Here is a 27,116-nt window from a genome sequence, read left to right as displayed (position 1 = left end):
AAAAATCTCAGCAGCAACTGCACTTCCTTGGTAGCCTCTAATTAGCAGATGAAGAGGCAGGTTAGCATTTGAGTTCCTACATTCCCTTTTTTTAAGCAAACTTGAAATCACTTAGAACACAGATGCTCCCATTATACACTAATTAGATACCTTGCCCTAACCACCCAAATATTACCAGAAAAAAATAGTTTTGGACCAGACAGTTCCCATGAAACAACAGGCCATTCCTCTTTGGAAAATTTTCAAACCAACTGCTTTCTTTTGAGATCGATAAATCTTCTTCTTTTTAAAATTTTGACTAGTTTGGTGTTACACAAAAAGTGAAGAATTGTGTTGTAAGCTTTCAACTTGTGTGAAAATGTGGTTTTGAATTAATGAACAACCTCGTCTTTTCTCTTAAGTCCGAGATAACAAGGCTGTATCACTTTTTCGAAGAAAAAAATACGTTATTTTCCCCTAAAACTGAATGCTACAGTGAAAGTGCAGCCACTTGAGATTGCATTACTTTGAAGGTCTTGACCGGAAACAGTGGTTAACTGCCTCACGCTTACCGCGTGCCCAGCTCGTTGATGGATGTACATCAGAAGCAGAAAGTTTGAAGCACAATCTGAGGAGACTTTGGAGGCCTGCGGTGTCCCAAGGTAAGCTCCGTTTGTTTTATTGTTCGGTTTTTTTTGTTTGTTTTTGTTTTATTTTAGCTCATTAGACGAACAAAAGTAAAACTGCGAACTCTAACGTTCCTATGCATCAATAAAGTGCGGTTTCAGCCGGCCACCGAGCTGAGAGTTTGGGGACTTTGGAGCTCCGTGAGGATGAATTAACGTGGGCAAACCTTTGCACAGTAAAAAGAGTTCGTCCCTCTCCTCATTAATCTACAGATTATACTATTCTCAGGTTATCTTATTTGTTGCTGCAGAACTTTATGCAGCAATTATTCTTCCTCGTAACGAACTTTTAGTGGTGTATTTTGCTCTTTGTAGCCAATGCTGTGCCTTCTTCTCCTGCAGAATGCTTTTTCTAAGCTTTTAAAGCGTATTTTGCAGTTTCCCTCCAAATTCTCCAAAGTCACTGGGATACACTCCTGTGTATCTTAAAAACACAGTGCTGTGGTATTTTGTCCCTGATTCAGGCTGTGGATAATTACAGTTGTATAACGTTTCAGACTGGAACTGTAGTATTCCTTACATTCTTTTCTCCCAGCCACACTCAGTGCATTTGTCCTCCCGTGCCTGCTTTGTTTTTCTGTCTGCAGTCTCAAGCACTCATATTTTGGGTCATGCAACATGTTTGAAGTTGTCCACATGGCCTGGTGCCAGCTCTCTGGCATCCTCTCTCTGAGAGTTTGACAGCTCTGGTGGTGTAGGCTTCAGTGTGGCAGCCGTGCAGGGGCTGCTAGATCTGCCCCGGTGCACAGAAACACTTAGGGATTCAGAGGTGACCTGTGAGCTGTGGTGACACAGTGAGAGAGAGAGGGAATAAATGTGGGAGAATCCACTCTTTGCATAGTGATGTGCAGAGAGGAATAGCTCTAATGTTTCACTGGGTTTTCATGATACCTGAATTTTATACTTTGATGTGATGCTTGGAGGAATCAAATAGCGCCTGCTTTGATACCTCTGCATTGAAAATAGAGGCCCTAGGGTGAATTCTTTTTTAATGATCAGAAATGCATGCTGATTTTATCTGTTTATTTATTTATTTTAACCTTTTTCGAACCAGGAGATGAGCTGAAAGGTTAAATTCTGTAGTCGATATACATGCCAAAATTGTCTGCAGTCATCAATATATCAGGCAGAACATCCAAGGCCAGATGCACCACATCCCTAAAAGAGTCTAAGAAGATCAGCTCATTAAGTTTAAGGTTTTCTGTGATTCTTTCTAAGCAAGAAGAGCTGAAACAGAACATCTTTCCACTTCAGTTGGAAACACTATAAGAAAAGATCCTAAGACTTAGTAGTACAAGTGCCAGCACTCTTTTGTTTGATAGGCTTCAGAGGGTATAAAGGATAGATCTAAAATAGAGTTGGAAAATTTGATTACACCAGCTTTTGTCTATGTGTAGAAAAAAAAGACCATCCAACACATTCCTTTAATAGATAGTGATGAGTAAAGGCTTTAAACTAGGGCTGAGCCTCACTCAAGTCAAGTCACACTTCATATGCACTGCAATATGTGCTTCACATTTAATGAGTCAGTCTTTATTTAAGCACTAATTCATAACAAATGTTATCTCCTTTACAAAAAGAGCATGTCAAGACCATGCTACTATATTGTTTACAAAGGTCCAACTGATGTCCAGTGACTGGAGCATGTAAGCTTTGGGAAGAGGTATGCATGTATAGAACATCACCAAAGTAGTAACTCGTGTCTGTTAAGATTCAAAAGAAAGGGAAGATTTGATTCTGAAATAAAAAGTCAGCTTCAGTTCTAGTCTTTTTTCATGAATTGATGAATATGTGGAGTAAAACAGAGAGATTCATCAATTAAAATACCAAGATATCTGTAGTCAGAGATAGGCTTGGTCTGTGTACCATGAGAAGTGAGGATTGAAACCAGATTTCTGTTTAGAACGCCATTTAGGGATTAGACACGCCCACCTTCTCCCTCCTGCTGTCCCTCATCAGCCACAACATCATTCTGTCTACGCTGCTTTTCAGATTTGATTACATACCTCTTGATTTCTAGTTTAATAAACTGTCATACTGTACTGTTCTTAAAACATGGTAACAGCTAAGCTTCTCATATTTTTGTCTGGCGAAGTGCTGAGGAAAGCTCTAACAGGAAGGCAGCGGCCATCAGCCAAAGCTACAGCAGCTACTAGTGGTGGGAGGCTTAATTTACAGTTTTAAAACAGCATTTGAACAGCATTTATAGAAAAAATCTGAAAATTAGTTTAACTGCCTCGTAATTCTTGCGCCTGCATCCCTAGTAATAGCTTTGTTTTCAATAAATGACTCTTAAAATAAGGGGAAAAGGTGTATGATTATGTAGAAGACAGTGAGCATATAGCATTCGTTCAGGCAGGTCACGACATTGATCGCTGCCATGATTGAGATCAGCTGATCTTCCCCAGGCCTTATCAGCCTCCTCCACCCCAGCTTCTCCGTCATTCTACTTCTGACTTAATCAATGTCATTCTGTTGTCTTTGATGCCTGCTCTGCCCTGGGATTTTGCTGCTTCTCTCCCTGCCTTATGCTTTCCTTATTGGAATTGGGGGGGGGGTCCCAGAACAGCCACACCGCCAAATTTTGTTTCTTGAGAAAGTGGTCCTGAATTAGATTTGTTTGTATATTATCTACTTCAGTGGTTCTCAACTTGTTTCAGGAACCACAAGTTCCATGATGAGAAACCACGACCCAAGTTTCTTATATATTCTTCAGTCATTCAGTTTTGTTAGATAAAGATGGTGCTTTTTTTGACCCTAGATAGAAATGTGAAAAATCTGACTGAAGAAAATAAGACATATAATGTAAATAATAAAGAATTGGATTTCCATGGAAGAGTCTTAGAAGATCTTTGAAAGTTTCTGGGAAGTCCCAGATAAAATAATAATAAAAAAAAAACTTTCCAGAAAGAGCACCCACGATTCCCTAACATTTCCACTGAAAAGCCCTGAAATATTACTGGACAAGATTTAGGAAAGTTTCTGTGAAAGGTCCTGATAGTTACTGGTTAAAGTTCTTGTGAAATTTTTACTTTCCCCTCTTTACATGAAATTTCCCAGAGATGAGTACTAAAGGTTTCTGGGAAAATGCCCAAAGAAAATTCCCCCAAAATTAGAGGAAAATTCCTTAACCTTCTCAGGAAAATTATCCCAAGATGTCATTTAAAAAAAAGAGAAATTCTCCTATGAGTTGGGGTAAATTCACAGTGATAACAAGGAGTACCAAATACACTGACACATTTGGGACCAACTGAAAACAGCCTTCTGACCCACTTTTGGGTCCCGACCCAGACGAGTTGAGAACCACTGATCTACTTAATTTTAAGAGAACATAGTTTATTCACGATATCTGGCAACAGTGCTACATTACCCACAGTCCTAGAGTGTCACAAACATCTCTGATTGGTAGAGCCGCAGTTTTGGCTGTCGGTTGTTACTAGTGAAGTTGATAGGTTTTAAAAAGTTGACCTCTTACAACAGACAATACTACATATGTCACTTGCAACAAGATCAGCCAGTAGAAAATAAATAAAAAAAAAAAACCTCAGTTGTAGCGGACGATTTCAGCCTGTAGAGGACAGTTGTTATGCACATTTTTATCGAAAACTGTAGAATTTTAATAATTTTCTGTCAAAGTGTCAAGATTTTGATCCTATATGTTCTAAATACTACCAACTCCCAATATAAATAAGTCTTGATCTGAAAAAAGTGGTCTGGGGGTTTTGTTACTCTTTAAAATATTAGAAACCAAGAGGTGCCTTGTGGTTGGGTCCACATGTAGTCCTCAAAGTGGGCAGCTCAGGTTCAGATCCATCCTGTGGCTTCTTTCCCACGTCATTCCCCACTCTCTCTATTCTCATTTCCAACTCTGTCAACTGTCCCATTTCTCAAATAAAGACATGAAAAAAACAAAAAATCTTTAAAAAACCCCACATAAATGGTATCACTAAGCAAATACATGGTATCACACAGTGTCATAGTTTTGAAAAGTATCAAAGAATTTGACAGCCTTTTCTGAGAGCCCTGACTAGTTTCAGTTTAGGATGAATAAAGGTGTTTGCAGGATGCCTGGTCAGGTTTCTCTCTTTTATTCTTACCTCTTTCCCCTCTTACAAGAAAAACTTCACTGTGATCAAACGTGTGTGTTTTTGTGTGTGTGAGTCCATCACGCTTCATTTGGGAATCACTGCCAGAAAACACCCGTGTGTTTCGTTCATTCTTTTTTCCCTCGTTTCCTCCTCTCTGCCCGGTCAGCCTCACGTGTATGCCCTCTTCTCCTCCTCCCTCCCCTCTCTGACTCTCTCCTCATCTCCCCGTAGGACCATTCACTCCTTTGGCCACATCAGAAGTGTTCAGAGTTCAGTCCTGCTGCTGCTGGTGATGGTGGTGTGGGTTGGCCACAAAACGCTGTCTTCCACTCTCTCTCTTCCCAATAACTCCTCCTCCCCCCTCCTCGTGTCACCTCCTGTAGTTTTTAGGTCAGGGGGAACATTCCCTAGCTCTACTCTCATCACCACAGAAGCTCTGCAGGCTACTGTACAGCTCTGCTGCTCTCTGTAATGACATTCAGGCAATTTCTGTGGAGCAAAATTTGTTTGAAGGAGAGAAGATTAGGCTACTTCTTTCTGACTCTTCCTGGAGACCAAATGCATATTTTGATATATAGATATGTATGAATTAAAAAGTTAAATCTCTGTCATTTTTTTACCTTAAGTACTGGAAAGTACAAATGCTTTAAAAACTACATCTGTCTTATATGACAGGTATTTTAGAGAGCAATTCTTCACACTGTCAAAATTGCAAACAAACATTTGCACGGATATCTTTATTAGAGCTGCATAATAAATCACAATTTTGTGTATCGCAACATTAACATTCCTAATAAACACACTGAAAAAGTCAACATTTATTGCCATATTTTAGACATATATTTGATAGAGATAATTAATGTTTGTATATTCTACTTGTCGAGTAAAATAAAGACCTACAGACATGCTGTTGGAATGTTCTGATGCCGTCAGAAGAGATGGGCTGAATCTAGCTATCAGCTCCCCTTAGATCATCTGGTGCCTATTTAGTGGTAAAAAATGTTTTTGTTTATTAATGACACTTCATATCCTTTCACAATTATTACATCCGGGTCGCATGTATCACATGTTAAATTCACATATTTAAACTGACATGAGCTCAATGCATCTTTTGGAGTAACTTCCATCACAGTGTTTATCACAGAAAGAAAAGATTTTGCAGTGCCAACTATTGTTCTAATCAATATCTTTTGACTTTTACTAGAGTTGTACTTAAGTTTGTAGTTTTAGTACTGGGGAAAATAGGGAAGGCCTTTGATACTGTGGATCATAGTGTCTGATTGGGGCGACTGTGGCTCAGTAGGTAGTCAGTGGTCTTGCAGTTGGAAGGTTGTGGGTTCAATCCCCAGCTCCTGCAGTCACATGTCGATGTGTTAAGACACTTAACCCTGAATTTTCTCATGCTGTGTAAGTGGGTATGGAAGCATACAAATGGGATTAGCTATTACTGATGGCCAAGTCTCCATAGCAAACTCTGCCATTAGTGTATGAATGTGTGAGTGAATGAGTGTGAATGTGCAGATGTGACCTGTGGTGTAAAAGCGCTTTGAGTAGTCGTATGACTAGAGAAGTTCTATACAAGCTCAACTCCATTTACCAGTCCATGTATTGGACCGTGTTAAAGCTACTGGATTTTTGGAGCACGCTGTTAGTTGGTTTAAATATCTGACTGGTAGAACTCAGGCTGTTCAATTAGGAGTTGTTGCCTCTAAGGTACAACAAATTAAGAAAGGGGTGCCACGAGATTCAGCACTGGGCGCTATATAATTGCCTAGGACAGAATATTCCTAATTCCTCATTTCCTTTTTATGCCCATGATAAAGCTATCTACTGCTGTGCATTTTTGCCTGCACAAGGTTTTACAAATCTATAGCATGCTTGTGATTTTGTACAAAATCAGCTTTGTCAACTGCAGCTTATTATATCTATGAAAAAAAAAAAAAAACAAGTAAAAGGAAGAAAACGTAGTTAACTTTTCAGTTCATGGAAATATGCATGCCTTATCACAAACTTATTTTCAGAGATTTTGCACAACACCAGTCAAAAACATAAAAACAGCTGTTTACAATCTAAAGCGATTCAAAAAGAACAGAAACACATTATGTTCATTATTTGATTTTATTTCCTTGTAGATTTTTTATTAATGCAATCTTAACTTTACACAACATTAGAAAACAATATTTTCTTACAAAAATTTGATGAAGATTACTTTTTAGCATTAAACAACAGTGTTCCTGCAGATCCTTGAAAAGTCCGGAATATTCTTTAATTGCACATTTGGAATTTAAGGCCATTAAAAAGTCAGATTTTTACCAGTGAGATGTCTTAAATTTTAGCTGACACTTTGAGTGAGACATGTCCTTATCCAATGTTTGCTTTCTAAACAGCCTTATTTGGTTTAATCATCTCACTCCACAAATTGTTGCATAAAAATAAAAATATAGCATAAGCATAATGGAGCATAAAAATGCTCCATTATTCAGGGAATTCAGTGTTGGATATTTTAAACTTCCTGCAGACCCCAGACCCCTCTCTGATTATGTCTGAATCACTGTGAATACTTGGTATATTGATAGAATAGAAGCATTAGAGGATGTTTCTGCCCCAGAAAATTTCTTTGGCTCCATACTATTCAACAGTTTGGCAACTGTTCATTAAATTAGAAAATCCAGTCCTGGTCCGGTGTACCTATGAATCTCATGCCTCTTGTTTTTGACAGTGTATTGTCCAAAAAGTAGTATTAATGTTTCTCAGTTTAGGCTTTAAAAAGTCTTCAGTTTGATTTTTTTAAAAGCATATAGGAACCCTGGAACAAAAAAAGGAGAGTCCACGCTTCAGCTGATGAACAATTACAAACTGAAGCATCTCTGAACAGACAGATTATCACAGCAACAGGGAAAACAAAATCTGGAGCACACGGCCAATTTAGCAATTCTGATATGGTGCAAAGATACTGATGCTTTCACACCGAAGGTGTCTTCCTCAGAGTCAAGAGTCAAGAACCCAGAGGGGCTGAAATATCAGTGGGTTTGCATCATATTAAGATAGCTGGAATTGACCCCAGGATTTATTTAGCCTAAACCTCACATTTAAAGCTCCTGTAAGGAGTTTTTTTTTTTTTTTCGCTGGGAATAAATCAGAATGAAACTAATAGTACAACATTGATGTATGGGAGCTACAAAAGGAAATCAGACTATAAAGAGGAAGAAGGATTAGTTTATAGAGTAATTTTCAACTACAAAGGCCACTGGTGGGGGTAGGTGTCACAGTAGGGGATTAACTGCATGCTTGTAAAACAGACTTAAAAAAACGTCAAATATTTGCTGTGAGTTGCATTTAAGAAATTTAAAACAAAGAAAATTTATATTTAATGTCATAAAGCACAAGTTTTACATGTACATGAAGACATCAGAAAAGATGGGATTCCCTCTTTGTCCACAGATAGCATTAAAAGTGAAATTACCCAGAGTTCCTCACAGGAGCTTTAAGCGCTGTTTTTTTAACCAAGTCAGAGCATATCTTTAACTTTTAATGACAGCAATGTCTTCATTTTTAGTTCACCTGAGATGTAAGCTTGCTGTTGAAGATTAACCCACCTAAAACATGGCATCTACACCAACACAAACGCCTGACATTTAGATAATTGGAGTCTCGGTTATTTCTGATTTAACGCCAGATCTCCAAACCAGTTTTTGGTTTCTGTTTTTGCACATTCCACATCCTGGGCTGTTCTCCTTTTTTCTGTCATAGTTTCCCCTCTGAATCTGTGAATATCTCCTGTGTACTCTCAGCTCTGTCTCTGCTTGTCAGTGTGAGTAAATGTGCGCAAACATGCAGACGGCCTCAGGCTGTCTGTTACATGGACGCTGCCTTCCTGTGAACCTGTGCTTTGCTCTTTAATGGCATTTAGTGTGCGCTCCATAGCTGAATGTCAGTTCATTTTCTATTTTTATTGTTTGTCATAGGCTGGATCAGACATAATTTGTTCACTTCACTTTTTTATCTGCTTATATTGCTCAGAGTAATGTTTTTTCCTGCTATGCACCCAGCTCCTTAAATCTAAATGAAGTTTAAACAGCCAAAACATTCAGGTTTTTCTCCTCCTCTGCAGGTGCATTTGTTTTCCATTAGTTTGTTTTCTCGTGTGTGTGCTATTTCTTTTGTGTGGTGTCTTCTAGGGAGTAAAAGCTGGGAGCACAATGGTCCCTGTCTGGGCTTTGACAATAGCCTTTATGAATGGGAGAGAGAGAGGAGGCAGCAACGTGGAGCGACAGAAAGGGGCTACAGGAAACTCTTCTCACAGCTCACCGTCGTGTTTTTGATGTGTCAGATTTCATAAAGCTCTTTGTTTTCTTTTTCTTTACCCACTTAAGGGACTGAATAGGATCAGCAGCTGTTTTTTTGTGCTCCAGTAGGTGAAAAATTAGCAAAAGAGGAGTTTTAATTGAGATAAATTGAAGCTTTAAGTGGATTCTGAGTGTGGCATCATTTCATGCATGCAGTGCAGGAGTGGTGTGGTTAAAGAGGAGGGGAGGGGTGTGATATCACTCTTTATCCCCTCTCCTATTGGGCACAGGGGGAGAAAGTGGGTGAGAGGTTGAGGGGTGTGAAGGGAGGGGAGTGCATGTGGGAAAGTGGAGATTTATTCAGTGAGGTGAATTCCTCTCAGGGAGGAAGATGAAGATGTCAGTGAGGAAGGGGCAGCTTGTTTTGGGGCTGAAGGTTATTTTTGCTCTTCTTTAATCTACTTGATATGAACAATACATTTTTTGGCAGTGAATTATGGGGTTGGACTACATGGGTCCTCCCCCTCACCCTATCTCCACCACCAGCCCCTCGCTACTGTACACACCCCGGGGTCTCCCTCTCTCTCTCTCGCTCACTCCTCCTGCTGAATGAAAGGGTGGTACAGGATGACTGAGAGTAACCTCAGAGCCTGTTTCTGTTAAGCCAATCATTATTACTTCCTCATGTCTCTCCACCACCAACACCACCCACCCCTCCTCCCCCCTGTGTGCAGCTCAGGCCTTTTCTTCTCCTCTTCTCTCAGAGCTGTGCCAAGCATGCAGCCCAGTATGGTGCAGCCTTTCAACCAGTCTCTTAGACTGGGGTTTAACTGTTTCAGAAGTGGAAAAAAGTCTTGATGGTGTTTTCTTTTAGGATTTTGTAGCATTAAATGTTAAAGCTGGACTACAGAATCTGCAGTGATTGGTATTATGATAAACAATAGACGTAAAGTCCACTGACACTGCTCTCAAATCCGAGGGAGCACAAGTGCAGGTGTTAAAGATGTTGTGGGAGCTGCACAAAGATCTGATGAATTGCCTAAGGTGAGGTAACCCAAGGCAGCGACAGTTGGGGTTGAATATTTTTCTAATGATGTGGGGAATAAGAGGAGTGAGGTAACCTCAGCAGACCGCTCCTCATCTCTGCCTCAGGCTACCTGCACAAAGCTAAACGGGATGCTTCTTGCATAACACATATCACATATATCTGCTTCAACTGTCAGCAGCCCAGTTGCATTGTGGGTAATAATGGCGCCAGGTTTTAACAAGCAAGGAGCATGCTCAGGATCGAGAGAATCTGGTTCTGTTTGTACAACAATTTCACAAGCATAACTTGCTGTGTCTTTTGCAACTCTGTTATACTTTTGGGTTTTGTTTTTCAAGATGAACGAGGTTTTCTTTATGTCTTTAAAGTCTTAAGAACAATAAGTCTATTATTCCTTCAGCTATTGCATGCCTCCTATTTAAAATGAACTGCTGCACAGCAGATTTTTAGTGCAAGAGAAATCCACAGGTAAATGTGCAAAAATTATTTTGCTACACTGGTAATGATTGAATGCTGGTGTTTCAATCAGACTTGTTACCACAGGTGTATAAAATCAATCTCCTAGCCATGCAGTCTCCATTTGCAAATATTTGTGATGCAAAATGGGTCGTTATAAGAGCTCAGTGATTTCAAGAGTGTTACTGTGATGGGTGCCACCTTTGCATTAAGATAGTTTGTGAAATTAAATCCCCCCTGGATATTCAACCATTAACCTTAAGTGACATTATTAAAAAGTGGATGCGTTTAGGAACAACAGCAACTCAGCCACAAAGTGGAAGACCACATGAAATCCCAGAGTGAGGTCAATGACTGCTCAGGTGCATGGTGTGTAAAAGTCACCAACGCTCTGCTGATTTGATAGCTGAAGAGTTCTGAACTCCCACTGGCATTAATGTAAACACAAAAACTGTGTGGTGGGAGCTTCATGGAATGGGTGTCTATCACAGAGCAGCTGCATGCAAACCACACATCACCAAGTCCAATGCCAAGCATCAGATGTAGTGATGTAAAGCACACCAACACTGGACTGTGGAGCAGTGTAAACGTGTTCTATAGAGTGATGGATGACTCCTCTCTGTTTGGCAGTCAAACGGGAAAGTCTGGGTTTAGTGGATGCCAGGAGAACATTACCTGCCTGACTCATTGTGCCAACTGTGAAGTTTGGTTGAGGGATAATGGTATGGTACTTTTTTCAGGGTTTGGCCAAGGCCCCTTATCTCCAGTGTAGGGCAGTCTTAATGCTTCAGCATTCCAAGAACTGGAATGATATTGTGAGCCAGGCCTTCTCATCCAACATTAGTGCCTGACTTCATGAATGCTCCATAGAATGAATGAACATGAATTCCCACAGACACACTCCAAAATTTTGTGGAAAATCTTTCAAGAAGAGTGGAGGCTGTTATAGCAGCAAAATGTACTTTCTTTCAGGTGAAATACTGTAAATAATTAGTTTATTAGTTAATTTGCTTTATTGGTATTTTCTCCTGATATTTTTAATTAAAAGAAAATAAAAGCTTTAGAATTTGAAATGCAGAGGCTCACAGAGTTATGCTGTCAGTGGATTTTATGAGTTGTTTTAGACATTTTTACTTCTGGTGCAATGACTGTTGAAACTTGGGCTGATACAGATGTTTTTTTCATCACTTTTTTTGGTGTAACACTCCCACTGTACCAACATTTTCTCTCATGTTAGACCATGAAAACAGATCAGAGTGTTGTCTAGCAAGTGACCTCTTCTACCCAGTAAAAATCTCTTATTTGATTCTGAAGTTAAGTATTATATTGATTGGACACACACATTGGTTACTGATATCTGTCCATGCCACATTATGAGCTGAACCTGATCTTTGTCAATATTGCTAAAGATATATATCTTAGACTGATGAATGTCAAATTTTAATTTTGTTATTAAACTTCATGGAAACGCCCTTTAAAGTCCTTGTCTCTTTAAGGCTGATATTGCTGCCAGTTTTGACTAATAGATGTAGACCTCAATAACAGGCCCCTCATTTAGTGCTTAAACAGTTTGCAGATCAAAAATCAGGAGAAAAAGATTCAAGACAACAAAAAAAGTTCAGATGAATGTCAGTGGAGATTTCATATGAGTGTGTGCATCCTCAGACTGTGAAACACTGCCTCTCTGAGTCTCCTGCATGATCTGGAAAAAGACTTAAGACATTTAAACCTCAGTCAGCGGCAGGAGGGACGGGGAGGAGACCGCTGAAAGTTCTTACTTTACAGATGGATTATGTAATTAAGACACATTTTACATTCTTAATGAAAAATACTAATGTTTTAACACCTGCTTTAAACTGAAGATATTCTGATCCTTCGGCACAGCTCTAAAGTCCCGCACGGCACTCAGTGGTGTATAAACGAAGGTCTCCCTCCTCTCTCACCACAGTGTAGCAGGTTGTCATAGATGGGCTGTCAAATTGTAAAGTTAATTTTTTTATTGATATCATAAATTTGTTGACTGTTAAATATTTTTCTGGTGTTCAAACCCTGATTCCAAAACAGTTTTAACACTGAAGCCATGCTGTTGTGACTCAGAATGTGGCTTGGCATTGTCTTGCTGAATTAAGCAGGGATGGCCTGAAATATAAAGGACATGTTGTATGTACCTCTTAGTATTAATGGAGCTTTCACAGATATGCAAGTCACCCATGATAAACTGAGAAAATAACATTTCACGAAAAGTCAAAACAAAAGCAACACTCATGGGAAACTTCAAAACAGAGCTTTAACAGAAGATTGATCTGTGTAAGTCATTCAGCTTTATTTGATTTTCTTCATGTTTGTGTGGTGCCCTCTGCAGGACATGCTACATGTTTTGAAGTGATTCATTTTTTTATATATAAAAGTAGCATCAAATCTTCTCTTGGTTCACTGTGTGTTCCCTCTCCTCTCAGCTATGCATTTCCAGGAGTGGTTACGGTCACTTCGCTCCGGTGCTGGACTCAAAGGATCTGAATCTGAGGATTTCTGGAATCTTCTACCATCTCTACCTCTGCCCTCCTTCTCCCTGTCCTCCCTGTCCTCCCTGTCTCTGTCCCCCTCATCTCTGCTGGGTTTAGGAGCTCTTGCCTCCCTCACTGCATACTGGCTGGTGACCCGTCCCCGCCCCATGCGTCCTCCCTGTGATCTCCAGGCCCAGTCTGTAGCAGTCAACGTGAGTCAATCATGCTTCCTGCTGGTTTTATAGGTTTACATTTTGCTATGAATGGCACACGTCGTTATCATTGGGGTGCATTTAAGTTCTCGATTTGGTATGTGCTGTAGGGAGATCCCAGCTGCAGGCGATCAGCTCTCCTTAAAGATGATTCACTGCTGGAGTTTTACTACGATGACACCAGGACGGCTTACGACATGTTTCAGAGAGGCCTGAGGATAGCAGGTGCACCTTTACAGCAAATTTCACCAAACATTAGCCTGAAATTATCCTGTTGACGTATCAAAGAGAAGGGATGATGATGAGGATGACGTTATGATAAAATACATTATGACACACTATGATAAAACACCACAGGATGCCATAGCAGAGGAAACAATAAGATATGACATGGTATGTTGCTGTTGAAACATTTGCTATGTTTTTAGCTGCAGCAGTCATTCATTTAAATCTTGACCGATAAACTGAAGAATTAAACACTTCATCATTTTCTTAAAGAGATTTGAGTTACAAGCAAAACTGGTGTGGATATTTAATATCTCTCATCAAAGAAGTCCCTATTTTCTTCTAAAATGCCAGCTCCCACGCTCCTTACTCTCTAAATATTGTGTGACTTTGGTGTGATGTGACTCATCTTTCGTCTGTCCTTTAGGTAATGGCCCATGTCTCGGCTTTAGAAAGCCAGGGCAGCCCTACCAGTGGATCTCTTACACTGAGGTAAGACATTATACTATTTTTCATCTGTTATTCTTTGCTTATTGTTGACTGAGTGTCTCCTCTGTCTTCAGGTGGCAGAGCGGGCGCTGGTGCTGGGCTCAGGGCTGCTGGCTAAAGGCTGCCAGCCGAACCCGCAGCAGTTTGTCGGGATATTTGCACAAAACAGACCAGAGGTATGGAATCGTCACTGTAAGGTTTATTCAGTGTTTTCTCATTCATAAATCTCTGGAGGGATTTGTAAGTTTGTATCCTGCTCCTAGAGCCCTGGTTCCCATTTTAGGATTAATTTTAAATGAAATTAAAATTTTGAGTGGATCCTAAAAGTTTGCTGTTTTCAATTTAAGAGCAAAGTGCTGGAGGTGGATGTGGGTCTCCAGGGCGGTTTATATTTGGAGCATGCCTGCTCCCAAACTAATTTTTTAATACATCCATCAAGCAAAGCCATTTGTGTTATTCCTGTGTGGCGCTGAATGTGAAAGATAATTTTCTGCTCCATTAGAGCTCTTAACTTCCTCATCAAACACGTCTAAACACTTACTGATGTTTTTTGTTTGTGGCTTAATATGTTTTTAGTTTGTTTTGTAAATATGAAATGCATGGTGAGGTAGATCATCTCTGACTGATGTTTAGATATAGACCTCTCAGTAGATGGTGAAGCCTGTGAATGAGTCTAACTGTGCTGCTTTGTCTCCCTCTGCTGGCCACAGTGGATCATCTCTGAGCTCGCCTGCTACACCTACTCCATGGCCGTGGTGCCCCTGTACGACACACTGGGGCTGGAGGCAATGGTCCACATCCTCAACCTGGGTGCGTAATCATGCATGTTGAAAGACAGAAAACTTACTGTAACTATTTAAAAAATGGTGACAAAAAAGTCTGTGTTTGCCTATCTGCCAGCCTCATATATCAAACTTTTGAAAAACAATGAAATAAATGAGAGTGCAATGATGAGCAAGACACAGTTACCCTTCTTTTCTGTTTTTATTCAAGATCATAATAAAGAAAATAAAGCATGGAGGTCAAAATGGTTTGACTGAAGAACTTACATGAAGTGAAGGTCAATTTTAAATGTAACAGTACATGTAAAAATTAGTTTAAGTAAAGTTTTTTTCATCACAAGTAAGATGGCTATTGTCAAAATCCCACTTAAGCGTCAATGTATGTTGAGCTAAATGAACTTTAAGTACAGGTCAGTCAGGACCACTTTTTTTAGAAACACATAATTTATGGTTATATATTTTTCTCTTTATTAGCAGGCATCAGTGGCAACAGAAAGACACTGATTAAATCAGATGCAGAATAAAGGAGGAGCTGGGGTGGAGGAGGTTTGCCAGGTTAGAGCAGTTTAAACATGGCAGCATGAGTGCAATTAGCCAATAATGTGCTTAGAGCGAATCAGCTGGCCGTCAGCTGATGTGGGCTTGCATGAGATCAGCTGATCTCGATTATATGGCAGCCCTTGACTCCATGGCTTGCCTGAACTAACGCTATACGCTTGATTTCGGTGACAAAATAGGAGTACAATCAAAGTGGGGTTGTCACAAGTCCAGAATTTTAACCTTTGATGCTTGTAAAATTTAAATTATACCTGTTTTGATAGGATACCATGGAAATAAAAGTCCTAGGCTGTTCTGCAGTTGCTTCTCTCTGAAATTGCAGGGAAGCTTATTCATTCCTTCTAAATTGCACAAAAACATTGGCAACAATTTGGTACCAAAACATTGCCAATATTTCTTTTACAATTTAGACAGTGTGTGGAAGTTTGCCTGCAGTTTTCAATGGATTCATTCCTCTTCTATGTTCCTGTCTTATGAAGTAGATGTAGGTTTTTCTGTACTATCATTGATAAAAATATCAGAGGATTTATCATTTTTAAGACATGGTATTGCAAAAGTATAAGAGTATTAAAAGTTTTAACAACCTTAGGCCTTTGGGAACAAAGGAGAAAAGAAGCTGCTCTCAAGTTTAGATTTTCATTTCAGTTTCTATCTCCAGCCCTTTCAGCTTAATTTTGGACAATATTGCATTATTTGTTTGCAAAGTCTATAGGGATCATCACTTATCCTTTTTTAAAATTATGTCTTTAAGGGTCAAAAATGTGGTGAACCACTCGCAAACACCTACCAAGTTATTGGTTTTCTGAAGCAAATTATGTTTTGATAAAATAAATCTTATTTTCCATCTCAAGTCAGGAACTTTGCTAAAATAACTGTAGTAGATATGTTAAGAAGTTCATTCCTACTAAGGGGTTAGGTTTAGAACATAGATTGTATAGAATATGGGCATAGCCTCTGTGATGTCACCCACTTCTTTCTAAAGCAAAAATTCAATCTGAGCATCAGTTTGAATTTTTGCATGAAAATGCGTGAAAAAATGTGATATAGGTGACATGGTTGATGGTTCCAAGCACGTTGATCTGAGTATTTCAGAAACTGCAGATCTCTTGGGGTTTTCACACCCAGCTGCCTCTAGGGTTTACAGACAGTGGTGAGAGAAAAAGAGTGAATATCCAGTGAGTGTCAGTTCTCTCAGCCAAAAACAAGCCTTGTTGATGGCAGAGGCCAGAGGAGAATGACCAGCAAGTGCAAGCTGAAAGGCAACAATAACTCAGATAAGCACTTGTTATAATCGAGGTACGCAGAAAAGCGTCTCTGAACACACAACACTTGAAGCAGAAGAACACAGCAGGTACCACTGCTGTCAGGTAAGAACAGCAAACTGAGGCTACAATTGGCACAGGCCCACCAAAATTGGACAAAAAAGCCTGGAAAAATGTTTTCTTAGTCTTGTGTTTCTCAACTTCTGCTGCCACATTTGAAAGGTGCCATCAGAATTTGGCATAAATAACATGAAAGCCTGCCAGACCACCAACAACCATGGCATGTTAAAGCATAGGTTTAAAGCCAATTAAATCACCTCTCTGCCCAGTTTTGATGCTTGGTTTGAGCCTCAGCAGATCGTATTGCATTGTTTGTTGCCTTGTGATTGGCTTCAGTTGAACAGGTGTGTGTAATAAAGCAGCAGGTGAGTGTACTGTATACAATACCTGTGTATAAAAACACAGGTTAAATTGTTTTTTTACACTCCTGTAAACAGTGGTAGCTATAGGCCGTCATAAAACCATTATTTCTGTTGCTGTCAACGGTAGATTTTTCCTTCATAATTAAGTCAAGTTTCTCCTGCATTTTTATGTCGTCTTAGCTGAGATCTCTTTGGTGATCTGTGACCGGGAGGAGAAGGCGGCGGCTCTGCTAGAGAACAAGGAGAAAGGCGTGACTCCGGCGCTCTCCTGCCTGGTTCTCTTTAACGATTTCAGCGACGCCTTTGTGCAGAGGGCGAACAAATGCGAGGTGGAGGTTTTGAAACTGGAGCAGCTCATGGTGAGCGGGGTGGAAGTACTAACTATTTCCCTGTAATGCAGACTCATTTAAGTGTTTCCCCCTTTAATCTAGTCATGGATGGTGATATGTAAATTGAAAGAATAACTCCTCCTTGTCCACATCTTAGGACCTGGGCAGGCAGAACCTCAAAGATCCTGTGGTGAGTCTCTCAGCTGCTACATCAAACTGATCCTAGTAAATATAATCCCCCTTTAAATGTCAGGATTACAGTGTTATCCTTATAAGATATCATTAACGCTCACTTTAAACATGGATTAAATTAAGAGAGGAGGGCGCCTGTTGTCACATTCTCATATTTTATTGCCTACTTCTTCAGCCGCCCCAGCCTCAGGATCTGGCCGTGGTTTGCTTCACCAGTGGAACCACAGGTAGCGTCTGATTTCTGCCTAATTATCCTTCACTCACATCGTTACACAAGTGTCCTTCAGTGCCCACTAACAACCTCTCCTCATGGCACCGCTGTAGTTTCCTTTTGCACTGCAATAATGCCTTGTTTATTTATCCAGGGAAGCCCAAGGGAGCCATGATCACCCACGGCAACATCGCCTCCAACACTTCCTCTGTCATTAAGATCCTGGAGGTCTGTCTACACTTCCACCTCCTTGTCTAATTGAGAACAGGCTCACAGCTAGCATCACATCCCGTCTGCTTGTGTCTCTGTGTCTCCAAACTGTCCCTCTCCCTGCTGTGGCTAATGGTATGATTAATTGGCTGTTTGATTGCCCCTGTCGCTGCCAGGTACTTTAACTAATTGCCCCTGTGTAAAGTCGCTGCTATCTAACTGCTGCTGAAAAAGACGTACGGCGTGTTTGATTGCCTGCGAGGCTTTTATCTCTCCCCTGTGCTTTGCTCATTTTCATGTCTTTTTCTCTCAGGGTTCGTTTGTGATCCGACAGGAGGATGTGTCGATCTCGTACCTGCCGCTTGCACACATGTTTGAGAGGATGATTCAGGTAGTTGAGCTGACTCCCAGAGATGGTTGAAGGGTATAAATGTCTGTCTGTAATATGGCTGTCACTATACGAGAATTTGAAACTTTGATAAAATACTAGTAAAATCAAGCTGTATTGATACCAGTGGTGACACCACAGCAACAAAAATAGAAGTCCTAGGCAGCAACTGCTGGGGTCATTTCTTGTGCTCTCAATTAAAAAATGATCTAATTACAGGCTCTGTAATTATTTAATTGCAAATAATCACATATATTGATATATTGAGAAAGACTGCATTACAGGGAGATCTATTAATAATAGTAATAAAATGATCAGAAAGAGTGTGCTTCTTAATTGCATCAGGACTTTTTATAAATTTTTGATACATCAACATCGGTTAGTATTAAACAGAAAAGAACACCTGTCAATAGATATGATATAGATGCTGCTTGGATTAGCCAGATGAACCAGAGACCAAAGACATAATTGGACCCGCCCATTAATAAATCTCAGATTAAAGTGTAAAGAGATTAAAAAAAATCTGTCTAATAGGTTAGATGTATGACAGGCCACAGTACTCTGAAAAACCAGGCCAAATTTCAGTCATGATGAAACTTCAAAATCATGAAAAATTAGTCGTAATATCTGCGACTGTGATTAATCATGATAGGCTGGGATTAACTTGATTAATTTTTTAATCAAGTAACAGCACCAGTTTATACACAAATTTTGGATTTCACTTTACAGGGACTTTAAGTTGATCTTTGGGATGGTTTAATAATAAAATAGTAAAATATTAAGAGCACAGGGAATCTTTTGGCAACACATGCACACAGCAAGTGTTGATGTTGTGACATTGTTTTTTTAAAAACTGTTTTGTTGAGTTATTGTTTCTGTAATTAATTGCAGGCAAACTCATGCACACTGTCTAAATTGCACTGAAACATTGTCCATCATTCATCTATCCATTTTCTTCTGCTAAGATGGGACCAGTTGCGGGGGCAGCAGACTAAACAAGTCAGCACAGCCATACAGTGCATTCAGAAAGTATTCAGCCCCCTTCACTGTTTTTTGATTTTGTTATGTTGCATTGTTGCCCTTCTGGAGCTTTGTTTCATCTCCACACAGGATCTCTGAAGCTCAGTCAGAGTGACCATCAGGTTTTGGTCACCTCTCTTTTTAAGACCCTTCTCCCCAAACTGCTCAGTTTGGCCAGGCGACCAGCTCTTGGAAGAGTCCTGGTTGTGCCAAACTTGTACTCTTGGGAACCTGTCTCTGAGCTCTGCAGACAATTCCTTTGATCTCGGGGCTTGAATTTCCTCTGATATGCATTGTCAGCTGTGAGGCCTTCTATATAGAGGTGTGTGCCTTTCCAAATTATGTCCAGTCAGTTTAGTTTAGCAAAGGTGGACTTCAATCAAGGTGCAGGAAAGATAGAGAGATAGCAGAAACTTGAGCTAAATTTAAGCATTGTTGCAAAGGGTCTGAATATTTATGTCAATGTGAAATTTGCGAAAATTCTAAAACAGTTTTTACTTTTTCATTATGGGGTACTGATCATAGATTTATGAGGAAAAAAATGTTTGGTTTTTTTCAACTTTAGGCTGCAAAATAACAAAACTGAAAAAGCTGAAGGTTTGAATACTTTCTGAATGCACTGTACCTCTCACCAGCGACATTTTCCAGCTCCTCTTTGAGGATCCTGAGATGCTAAACAGGGTATATTATCCCCCAGTGACTAATGGGTCTGCCCCAAGGTCTCCTCCCAGTTGAAGGGGCCTGAAGGACTTTCAAAAGGAGGTGACCAGAAGAAATTCTCATCAGATACCCAAATCACCTTAATGGACATCTTTCAAAGAGCAGAGGCTCTACTCCTAGTTCCCTCTGAATGTCTTCACTCCTCATCCCATCTCTACGGGCTGAGCTAAGCCACCCTTTGGAGGAAGCTTATTTCAGCTTCTTGTTCCCGAGATCTCATTCTTTCAGCCATTACCCAGAGCTCATGACCAGATATGAGGGATGGGACATAGACTGATTGATAAATTGAAAACTTTGCCTTCTGGCTCAGCTCCCTGTCCACCACAACAGTCAAGCACAACACCTGCAGTACTGCTGATGTTGCACCAAACTCAAGCTCCATTTTACCCCCACTCGTAAATGACCCGAGACACTTGAACTCCCTCACCTGAGGCAGAGACTCACTCCCCACCCAGAGGGAGCAATCTGCCTTTTTTCCGGCAGTGAACCACAGAGATGTTGACCTTAATCCCAACCACTTCACACTGGGCTGCAAACTCCCCCAGTGCTTGGTGGAGGTCCAGAGCTGAGGAAGCCAACAGAACCACATCATCTGCAAAAAGCAGGAATTCTGAGGACCTCGGACTAGAAACCCTGCTTCCTCTGGCTTGAGATCCTGTCCATGAAAATCACAAACAGAATCATTGACAAGGGACAGCTTAAGCTAACATGGACTGGGAGCGTGTCGGACTTTGCAAACATTTTTATGCAATTTAGACAGAGTGCATCTCTGCCTGCATCTTTTGATACCCTCTTTACCCTTTCATTAACCTGTTTCATAAAGTAGATGTAGTTTTTCAAATTCTAGCTACTTTTCAATAGTATTAATCATTAAAATAACAGACTGTGTTGTTTTAAAATAACTTTTGTGGCATAGAAAAAGCATCCAAGTATCAGAAACCTTCATCTATAAACACTAAATTAAGTCTATTTGTGTTGCAGGTCTCCATGTTCTGCCATGGAGCCAGAGTAGGATTCTACCAAGGCGACATCTCTCTTCTAATGGACGACATTAAAACCCTCAAACCTACCTTCTTTCCTGTGGTGCCTCGTTTACTCAATCGCATCTACGACAAGGTCAGTAAACACCTCAGATCTTGTTGCTTACTGGCTCATCAGGCACTTAGACAGCTACCATAACTTGTCGTTTCTCCTAATTTTTATAAAGATCCTGGGTTCGGTGACCTCTCCTCTGCGGCGAGCTTTGCTTCACTACGCGGTGAGGAGAAAGCAGGCAGAACTGAGTAGTGGCGTTGTACGAAACAACAGCCTTTGGGACAAACTGGTGTTCAACAGGATCCAGGTCAGTATTATCGGTACATCGTAAAGTGTTTTGAAGATGCAGCTCTGATATATTTGCTTGGTAACTCCCACTGACTTGAGCAGCACTGACTTGTCATGAGTGGAGTGGTGACGGTACTGAGAAATCAATAGAAAGAAATCAGAGTAAATTGTATTTGATTTACCATCTGATAGTTATATAGCTGCTCTAGTATTGATAAAAACATTGATCAGATGTCTGCTTGAAATACTTAGGTGTAATGATCCATCACTTGTTGTCATGGACAGACCATAGAAATATATCTGCAGAAAGAAAGAACTTAATTAGAACTCTCTTAGGGTGATCACTTTATAAGGTACCTGTTCAACTGCTTATTAACACAAATATCTAATCAGCCAATAACATGGCTGCAATGCATGCGTTTAGGCATGAAAATATGGCCAAGACAGTCTCCTGAAGTTTTTAACTGAGCGTCAGAGAAGGGAAGAATATGTATTTATTTAATTCCTATTTACCTGCCATTCAACACACCTACACAACCATCAGCCTCGTCAGAGAACAACCCTGTCAAATGTTTGCTACCCATTAGTTTTTAAGGATTTATTTCCCCTCTTTCATTGACTCTGACAATGCCTCTACTTCTAGTACTTATATTTCTGCAGTAGTCAAAACAGAAAGTTCATGTAAGCAGCAGCCCTGCATATAGTCAATGTATTTCTATCAAAACTTTACAACAGCAGCAGTGTTCCAGTAATCAATGCCAAAATCACCCAGAGCATATCTCTCCTGTGGGAGTTTATTGGAGAAGCAGGAAGGTTTTGGCTCAGTTTGGTCAATGCAGACAGAAATATAGTCTAGGGGTGAAATGTAGGTTTTTTTTTTTGGTTTGTATCTGCAAGACAATTGTTTTTAACTACTTTACATACATTCTGCATGCATGGATTGTGTTTCAGGCCAGCTTGGGAGGAAATCTGCGGTTCTCCCTGACTGCTTCAGCACCCATCTCCCCCACTGTGCTGTCCTTCCTCAGGGCCACACTGGGCTGTCTCATATTTGAGGGTTATGGACAGACTGAGTGCACTGCAGGCTGCACTTTCTCCATGCCCGGAGACTGGAGTGCAGGTAGGAAAACTAAGATTTTTATCAGGGTTCAGCCAACAATCCTCCAATTTAAACTTAGATTTTTTACACGTGTTTCTAGACCTTTTATATTCTCAATATTTATGATATCAATATTTTTTTTTCCACATGCTCATTTTAGATCAATATCATTAACATTAACCATAATATTAATGCAAATCTGGGTCATAATTGCCTTGTTGTGCAATAAGCCTTCTTCAAATCTACAGCTCCTACTTACTCAGTGACTTTTGACTGACCAGTGACTGACCAATTACCTCAGGTTACATATTTTGCTTTTCAACACAGATAATTTCTCTTAGTCACTATTTAAACTTCTCTGAATGGTCTTTTGACTTCCGTTGTCTTTAGTGTGTTGTCGTTGTCATACACTGCATCTCTGTCAATTATTTATCTGATTCCACTTGAACCCTGTTTTTAACCATTGTGCACAATAAAAATAGCAATCATTTCTGCCATTGACTCATCCGCTGATTGTTTAATCAATAGAATGCCAAAAGTTGAGAAAAAGGCTGTTCACTTTTTTTCCCCAGAGCCCAGAGTTATGTCTGCACATCTTCTTTTTTAAGTCAAAGTAAAGCTGCTTTGTAACTGCAGAAACTTTCCCAGGAGCAATGCTTTTAGACCACAGGATCCAGGGTCTAAATGGGTCTATTGGGTAAAGAATTTAACTCTTGAAAAGTCCCAGCCCAGGGGATAATACTCTCCAAAGGCCCAGGAACTATGGTGTGGGCAGGGGTGCATGAGTTTGTGATAATTTCTGGTGGGGTTAAGTTGTACAGTTAGCTTGTGTATACCATGGCTGCTACCACTGTTAGCTTGGATGTAGCTACAGAAAAGAGGCAGTTTAATCCGACCTTGACTGCATTTCCTTATTAAAACAAGAGCAAAGAGCCACATTGAAAGCTTCTTTTGGTAGACATTTTAAGCATCTCCTGATGGGCTTCAACATGAATTTTATCAACCAACAAGCTCTAGTTCATAGGCTACAGCAGCGCTAGCCTGTACTGCTCAGGTTAGCACTGGAGCTGCGCACGTCTACTACCTCGTTATGTCTTGTCCCTCTGATTGGCCCGTTGTGAATGTAATTGACAGTGTTCATCCAATCACCTTCCAAGAATTTTTTGAAAAGTCCTGCTTGAAGACAGTACGTCTTCAACAACCTTTGCCAAACCCAGCTGCCCTGTTTGGATCAAGTTTTGGATAACCATGACCTGGATAACTGAACACCTACACAGACATTTGATAAGATCATAATTATATACTATTTATCAGGGACTGCATCATCCTCCTGACCCTTCATAACAAAGCAACCAAATATGAAGTAACGAAGGTGTAAACTAACAAAAGTAAAACTACAAATCTAGGCTCTGCTCGGAAAAATCTCACAATTACCTTTGGTCTTTTACATTTTAAATCCACGGCATCTAAATCTTCATTAGTAAATGACCTGATATCACATAGTCCTATTGATTATAATTGATTCCACTAATCAATCAGTAGATTAATCTTTGCAGCTGTAATTCTGATTTCTCTTGGTTGCTGTTTTTTGGTACCTGTGCTGGCTAAAGCTGTTCTCAGTAGATGTTTTCATGTCTTTTTCAGGTCATGTGGGTGCTCCTCTGCCCTGTGCCATGGTGAAGTTGGTCGACATCCCTGATATGAACTACTACGCTAAGAATGGAGAAGGAGAGGTGAGCTCTGCTATCATACTTCACATTGCACCCAACAGTCTTGATTTCTCCTGATATTCCTCATGTTTTGGTCCTGTCAGATCTGCATTCGTGGCCCCAGTGTGTTCAAAGGTTACCTGAAGGACCCGGAGAGGACGGCTGAGGCCTTGGACAGCGAAGGCTGGCTGCACAGCGGGGACGTGGGCCAGTGGCTGCCAGTAAGATTTTAGTCATCTGCTCATAGCTGAAGGATCCCTTCTGCTTGTCCTGTAAGAAAGAAAATCTAAGTGATTTGTTTTATTCATCAGAACGGGACGCTCCGCATCATCGACAGGAAGAAGCATATCTTCAAGTTGTCCCAGGGAGAGTACATCGCTCCAGAGAAGATTGAGAACGTCTACATGCGATGTGTTCCTGTGCTGCAGGTGTTTGTGCACGGAGATAGCTTACAGGTACCTTACATGCTGTGCTCCATACTCAGGCTGCACAATGTTCTGTCTTAACTTTCGCCATGGCACAGGTCTTAGTGTGTTTCTGTGTTTAGTCTTTTCTAATAGGAATAGTTGTGCCGGACCCTGAGGTGTTTGTCGACTGGGCCAAAGGAAGAGGAGTTGTGGGATCACATGAAGAGCTGTGCCAGAATCCTGTATGTCTTAACCCTTTATTTACCGTAAAACAATTAGTAGCTCTCTCAGTCTGTGAATTTACCATGCCTTTATTTGGTACAGGCATTAATTTGAGGCAGGCCTTTAATTACCTAAAACATAGGTAAACAGCCTCTAATGGAAACCTGCCTTTATTTGACAAAATGTGCAGCAACACTAGACTTGTAAAATAGACCAGGCCTGAAAACTTTTAATGAAGTTTAACATTTCTCAGTAAAAATCTCTGCATGCTTTGAGACCAAACGGACTAAGTTATTGTTCTTTTCTTAGGATGTAAAGAAGGCAGTATTAGAGGACATGAAAGCTGTTGGGAAAGAAGCAGGGCTCAAGTCCTTTGAACAAGTAAGAAGTTTCTCTAGTTCTCTCCAGGGAACCACCAACTCCTGACTTTTGTTCGTGATTCGGTTTCTTATCTCTCCACTTTTAGGTGAAGGACCTTTACTTACATCCAGAGACATTCAGTGTCGCCAACGGCCTTCTCACCCCCACGCTGAAGAGCAGACGCGCAGACATCCGCAGAGTCTTCCAGGAACAAATATCCAGCATGTACGGCAAGACGGCCATTTAAAGGACTCCATTAAGAAATAGGAAGACGTCACGTAAAGGCTGCTAGATCAAATAAGGGAAAAAAGGACGAGGGTCTCACAGAAATGTCCCGCAGTGCCTTAGCTTCTCCAAATTTGGGTATATTTTGGGATATTGGTATTTTTCTTTAAATAAGGTTTTGACTCACCTCTTCACGACAATAAGACAGAATGGAACCAAACCAAGTTTTTTTTAATTACAATCTCACTCTCGTCTTTGTCACTAATTCAGAGTTTGTCACTGAGGGATTTCACTGATTAATTCTTTACAGTCAAGTTTTAGAGATAAAAATCACAGACTTTAGACACTTTAAAAGCCCTCCTGTTGTTTTTCTATGCTCCAATTATTAAAGGGACACTGTTGAGGTGTTGTTTGCCATAGAAGTACCACTAACTTTTTTATTTTAAGGTTGTTTGGTCCTATATTGCATGAACATCCTCAATCTTAGCTCAATGGTCTTGCATTTCTAAATGGTTCGGTAAGATTTTAATAAAAACCACTGTGATCTTGTAATCCTTCACCTGAGATTAAATCATTCAGACTGACGGTTTTAACCAGCGATGACTTGTATAAACAAAAATGGCTGAACTGTATATATTGCTTATAATGAGATTGCTGACAGGACACTACTGATTAATTCCAGTGAAGAGAAACTGAACAGAAATAAAGTTTAGAAACTGAAAATGCTTCTGTGAGGTTTGCTGCAAGTTCCCAATAAGTGATGTTTTTAGTTCACAGCTAGCTACTGATTGAAGTGCACGTGTTTTTGCTGGGGTGTGAAACTGAACGAAACAGCAGCTAAATCTTTTGGTACTTTACTGAGGTGTATGGGGAACACTGCATGTCACATTCATGTGGGTCCGAATGGCACAAAAGACTCTGTGAAGGCAGAGAGGACGTCCAAGACCATGAACGTTCACGGCGCCCATCAAAAATACATGAAAACATTTTGAATTTATTCAACAAATTGAATAAATCATTCAAATGATCAACAACTCTATATGAAAAATAGTCTCCATTGCTGAAGAGACAGTTTGGCCAATTTTGCATGAAAATTTAAACATGACAAAGGTGTTTCCTAAAGTTACCCCAAAACTTCTGATTCCTGATCAAAAGGAAAAACACAAGCAAATATGTGGAGACATTTTGGAACGACTGAAGGAAACTCACATTTTTTAGGGGTGATGAAACTTGGCTCTTCCAACACGATTCTGAGACAAAATGTTATTCAATGCATTGGAAAACACGACAAAGCAAGTCCAAATTCAAGGCTATGGTTGATTTTTTTTCTTTGACATCAGGGTATCATTTCGCAGGAGTGGGTTTCAGAAGGGTCAATGGTGAATCAACATTATTACAAACAGGTCACAGAAAAACTAAGAGAAAGTGTGAAGAAAGAGACCCCAATTGTGGAAAATGGTTTCATTCTTCATCAAGACAACACACCAGCTCATGCTGAAGTCTTGGTAAAACAGTTTCTGTTCCAAAAAAAAATCCTAGTGCTCTATGACTCCATATTCACCTGATCTAGCATCATGTGACTTTTTCCTAAGAACAAATCTGTGCTCAGAGGAACACGTTTTGAGTCTGTTAGAAGTTCAGAAAAGAGTGACAGAGGTTCTGAGACAGAAGAAGACCTACTGCAATGCTTGATCAGAGGAAGACCTG

At 40.2% G+C, this 27,116-nt stretch overlaps 1 protein-coding gene across 1 annotated transcript; it reads left to right on the top strand.

Moving 5' to 3' along the window:
- The first annotated feature begins 567 nt into the window (after nucleotides 1-567).
- Nucleotides 568-26,132, top strand: acsl2 (acyl-CoA synthetase long chain family member 2). The gene is made up of 20 exons (XM_041788516.1): nucleotides 568-641; nucleotides 12,997-13,256; nucleotides 13,367-13,481; nucleotides 13,909-13,973; nucleotides 14,045-14,146; nucleotides 14,681-14,780; nucleotides 17,175-17,353; nucleotides 17,481-17,513; nucleotides 17,691-17,742; nucleotides 17,881-17,954; nucleotides 18,250-18,327; nucleotides 21,046-21,180; nucleotides 21,272-21,406; nucleotides 22,339-22,507; nucleotides 24,131-24,219; nucleotides 24,300-24,416; nucleotides 24,507-24,650; nucleotides 24,743-24,844; nucleotides 25,134-25,205; nucleotides 25,291-26,132. The coding sequence occupies exons 2-20, from the start codon at nucleotides 12,999-13,001 to the stop codon at nucleotides 25,429-25,431; spliced, it is 2,160 nt and encodes a 719-aa protein (XP_041644450.1). The 5' UTR covers nucleotides 568-641; nucleotides 12,997-12,998; the 3' UTR covers nucleotides 25,432-26,132.
- Nucleotides 26,133-27,116: the final 984 nt, after the last annotated feature.

Source organism: Cheilinus undulatus, linkage group 5, assembly GCF_018320785.1.
Source record: "Cheilinus undulatus linkage group 5, ASM1832078v1, whole genome shotgun sequence".
NCBI classification, from domain to species: Eukaryota; Metazoa; Chordata; class Actinopteri; order Labriformes; family Labridae; genus Cheilinus; species Cheilinus undulatus.
The sequence above is the reverse complement of the archived record's forward strand: the minus strand, read 5'-3'. Positions and strand labels throughout refer to the sequence as shown.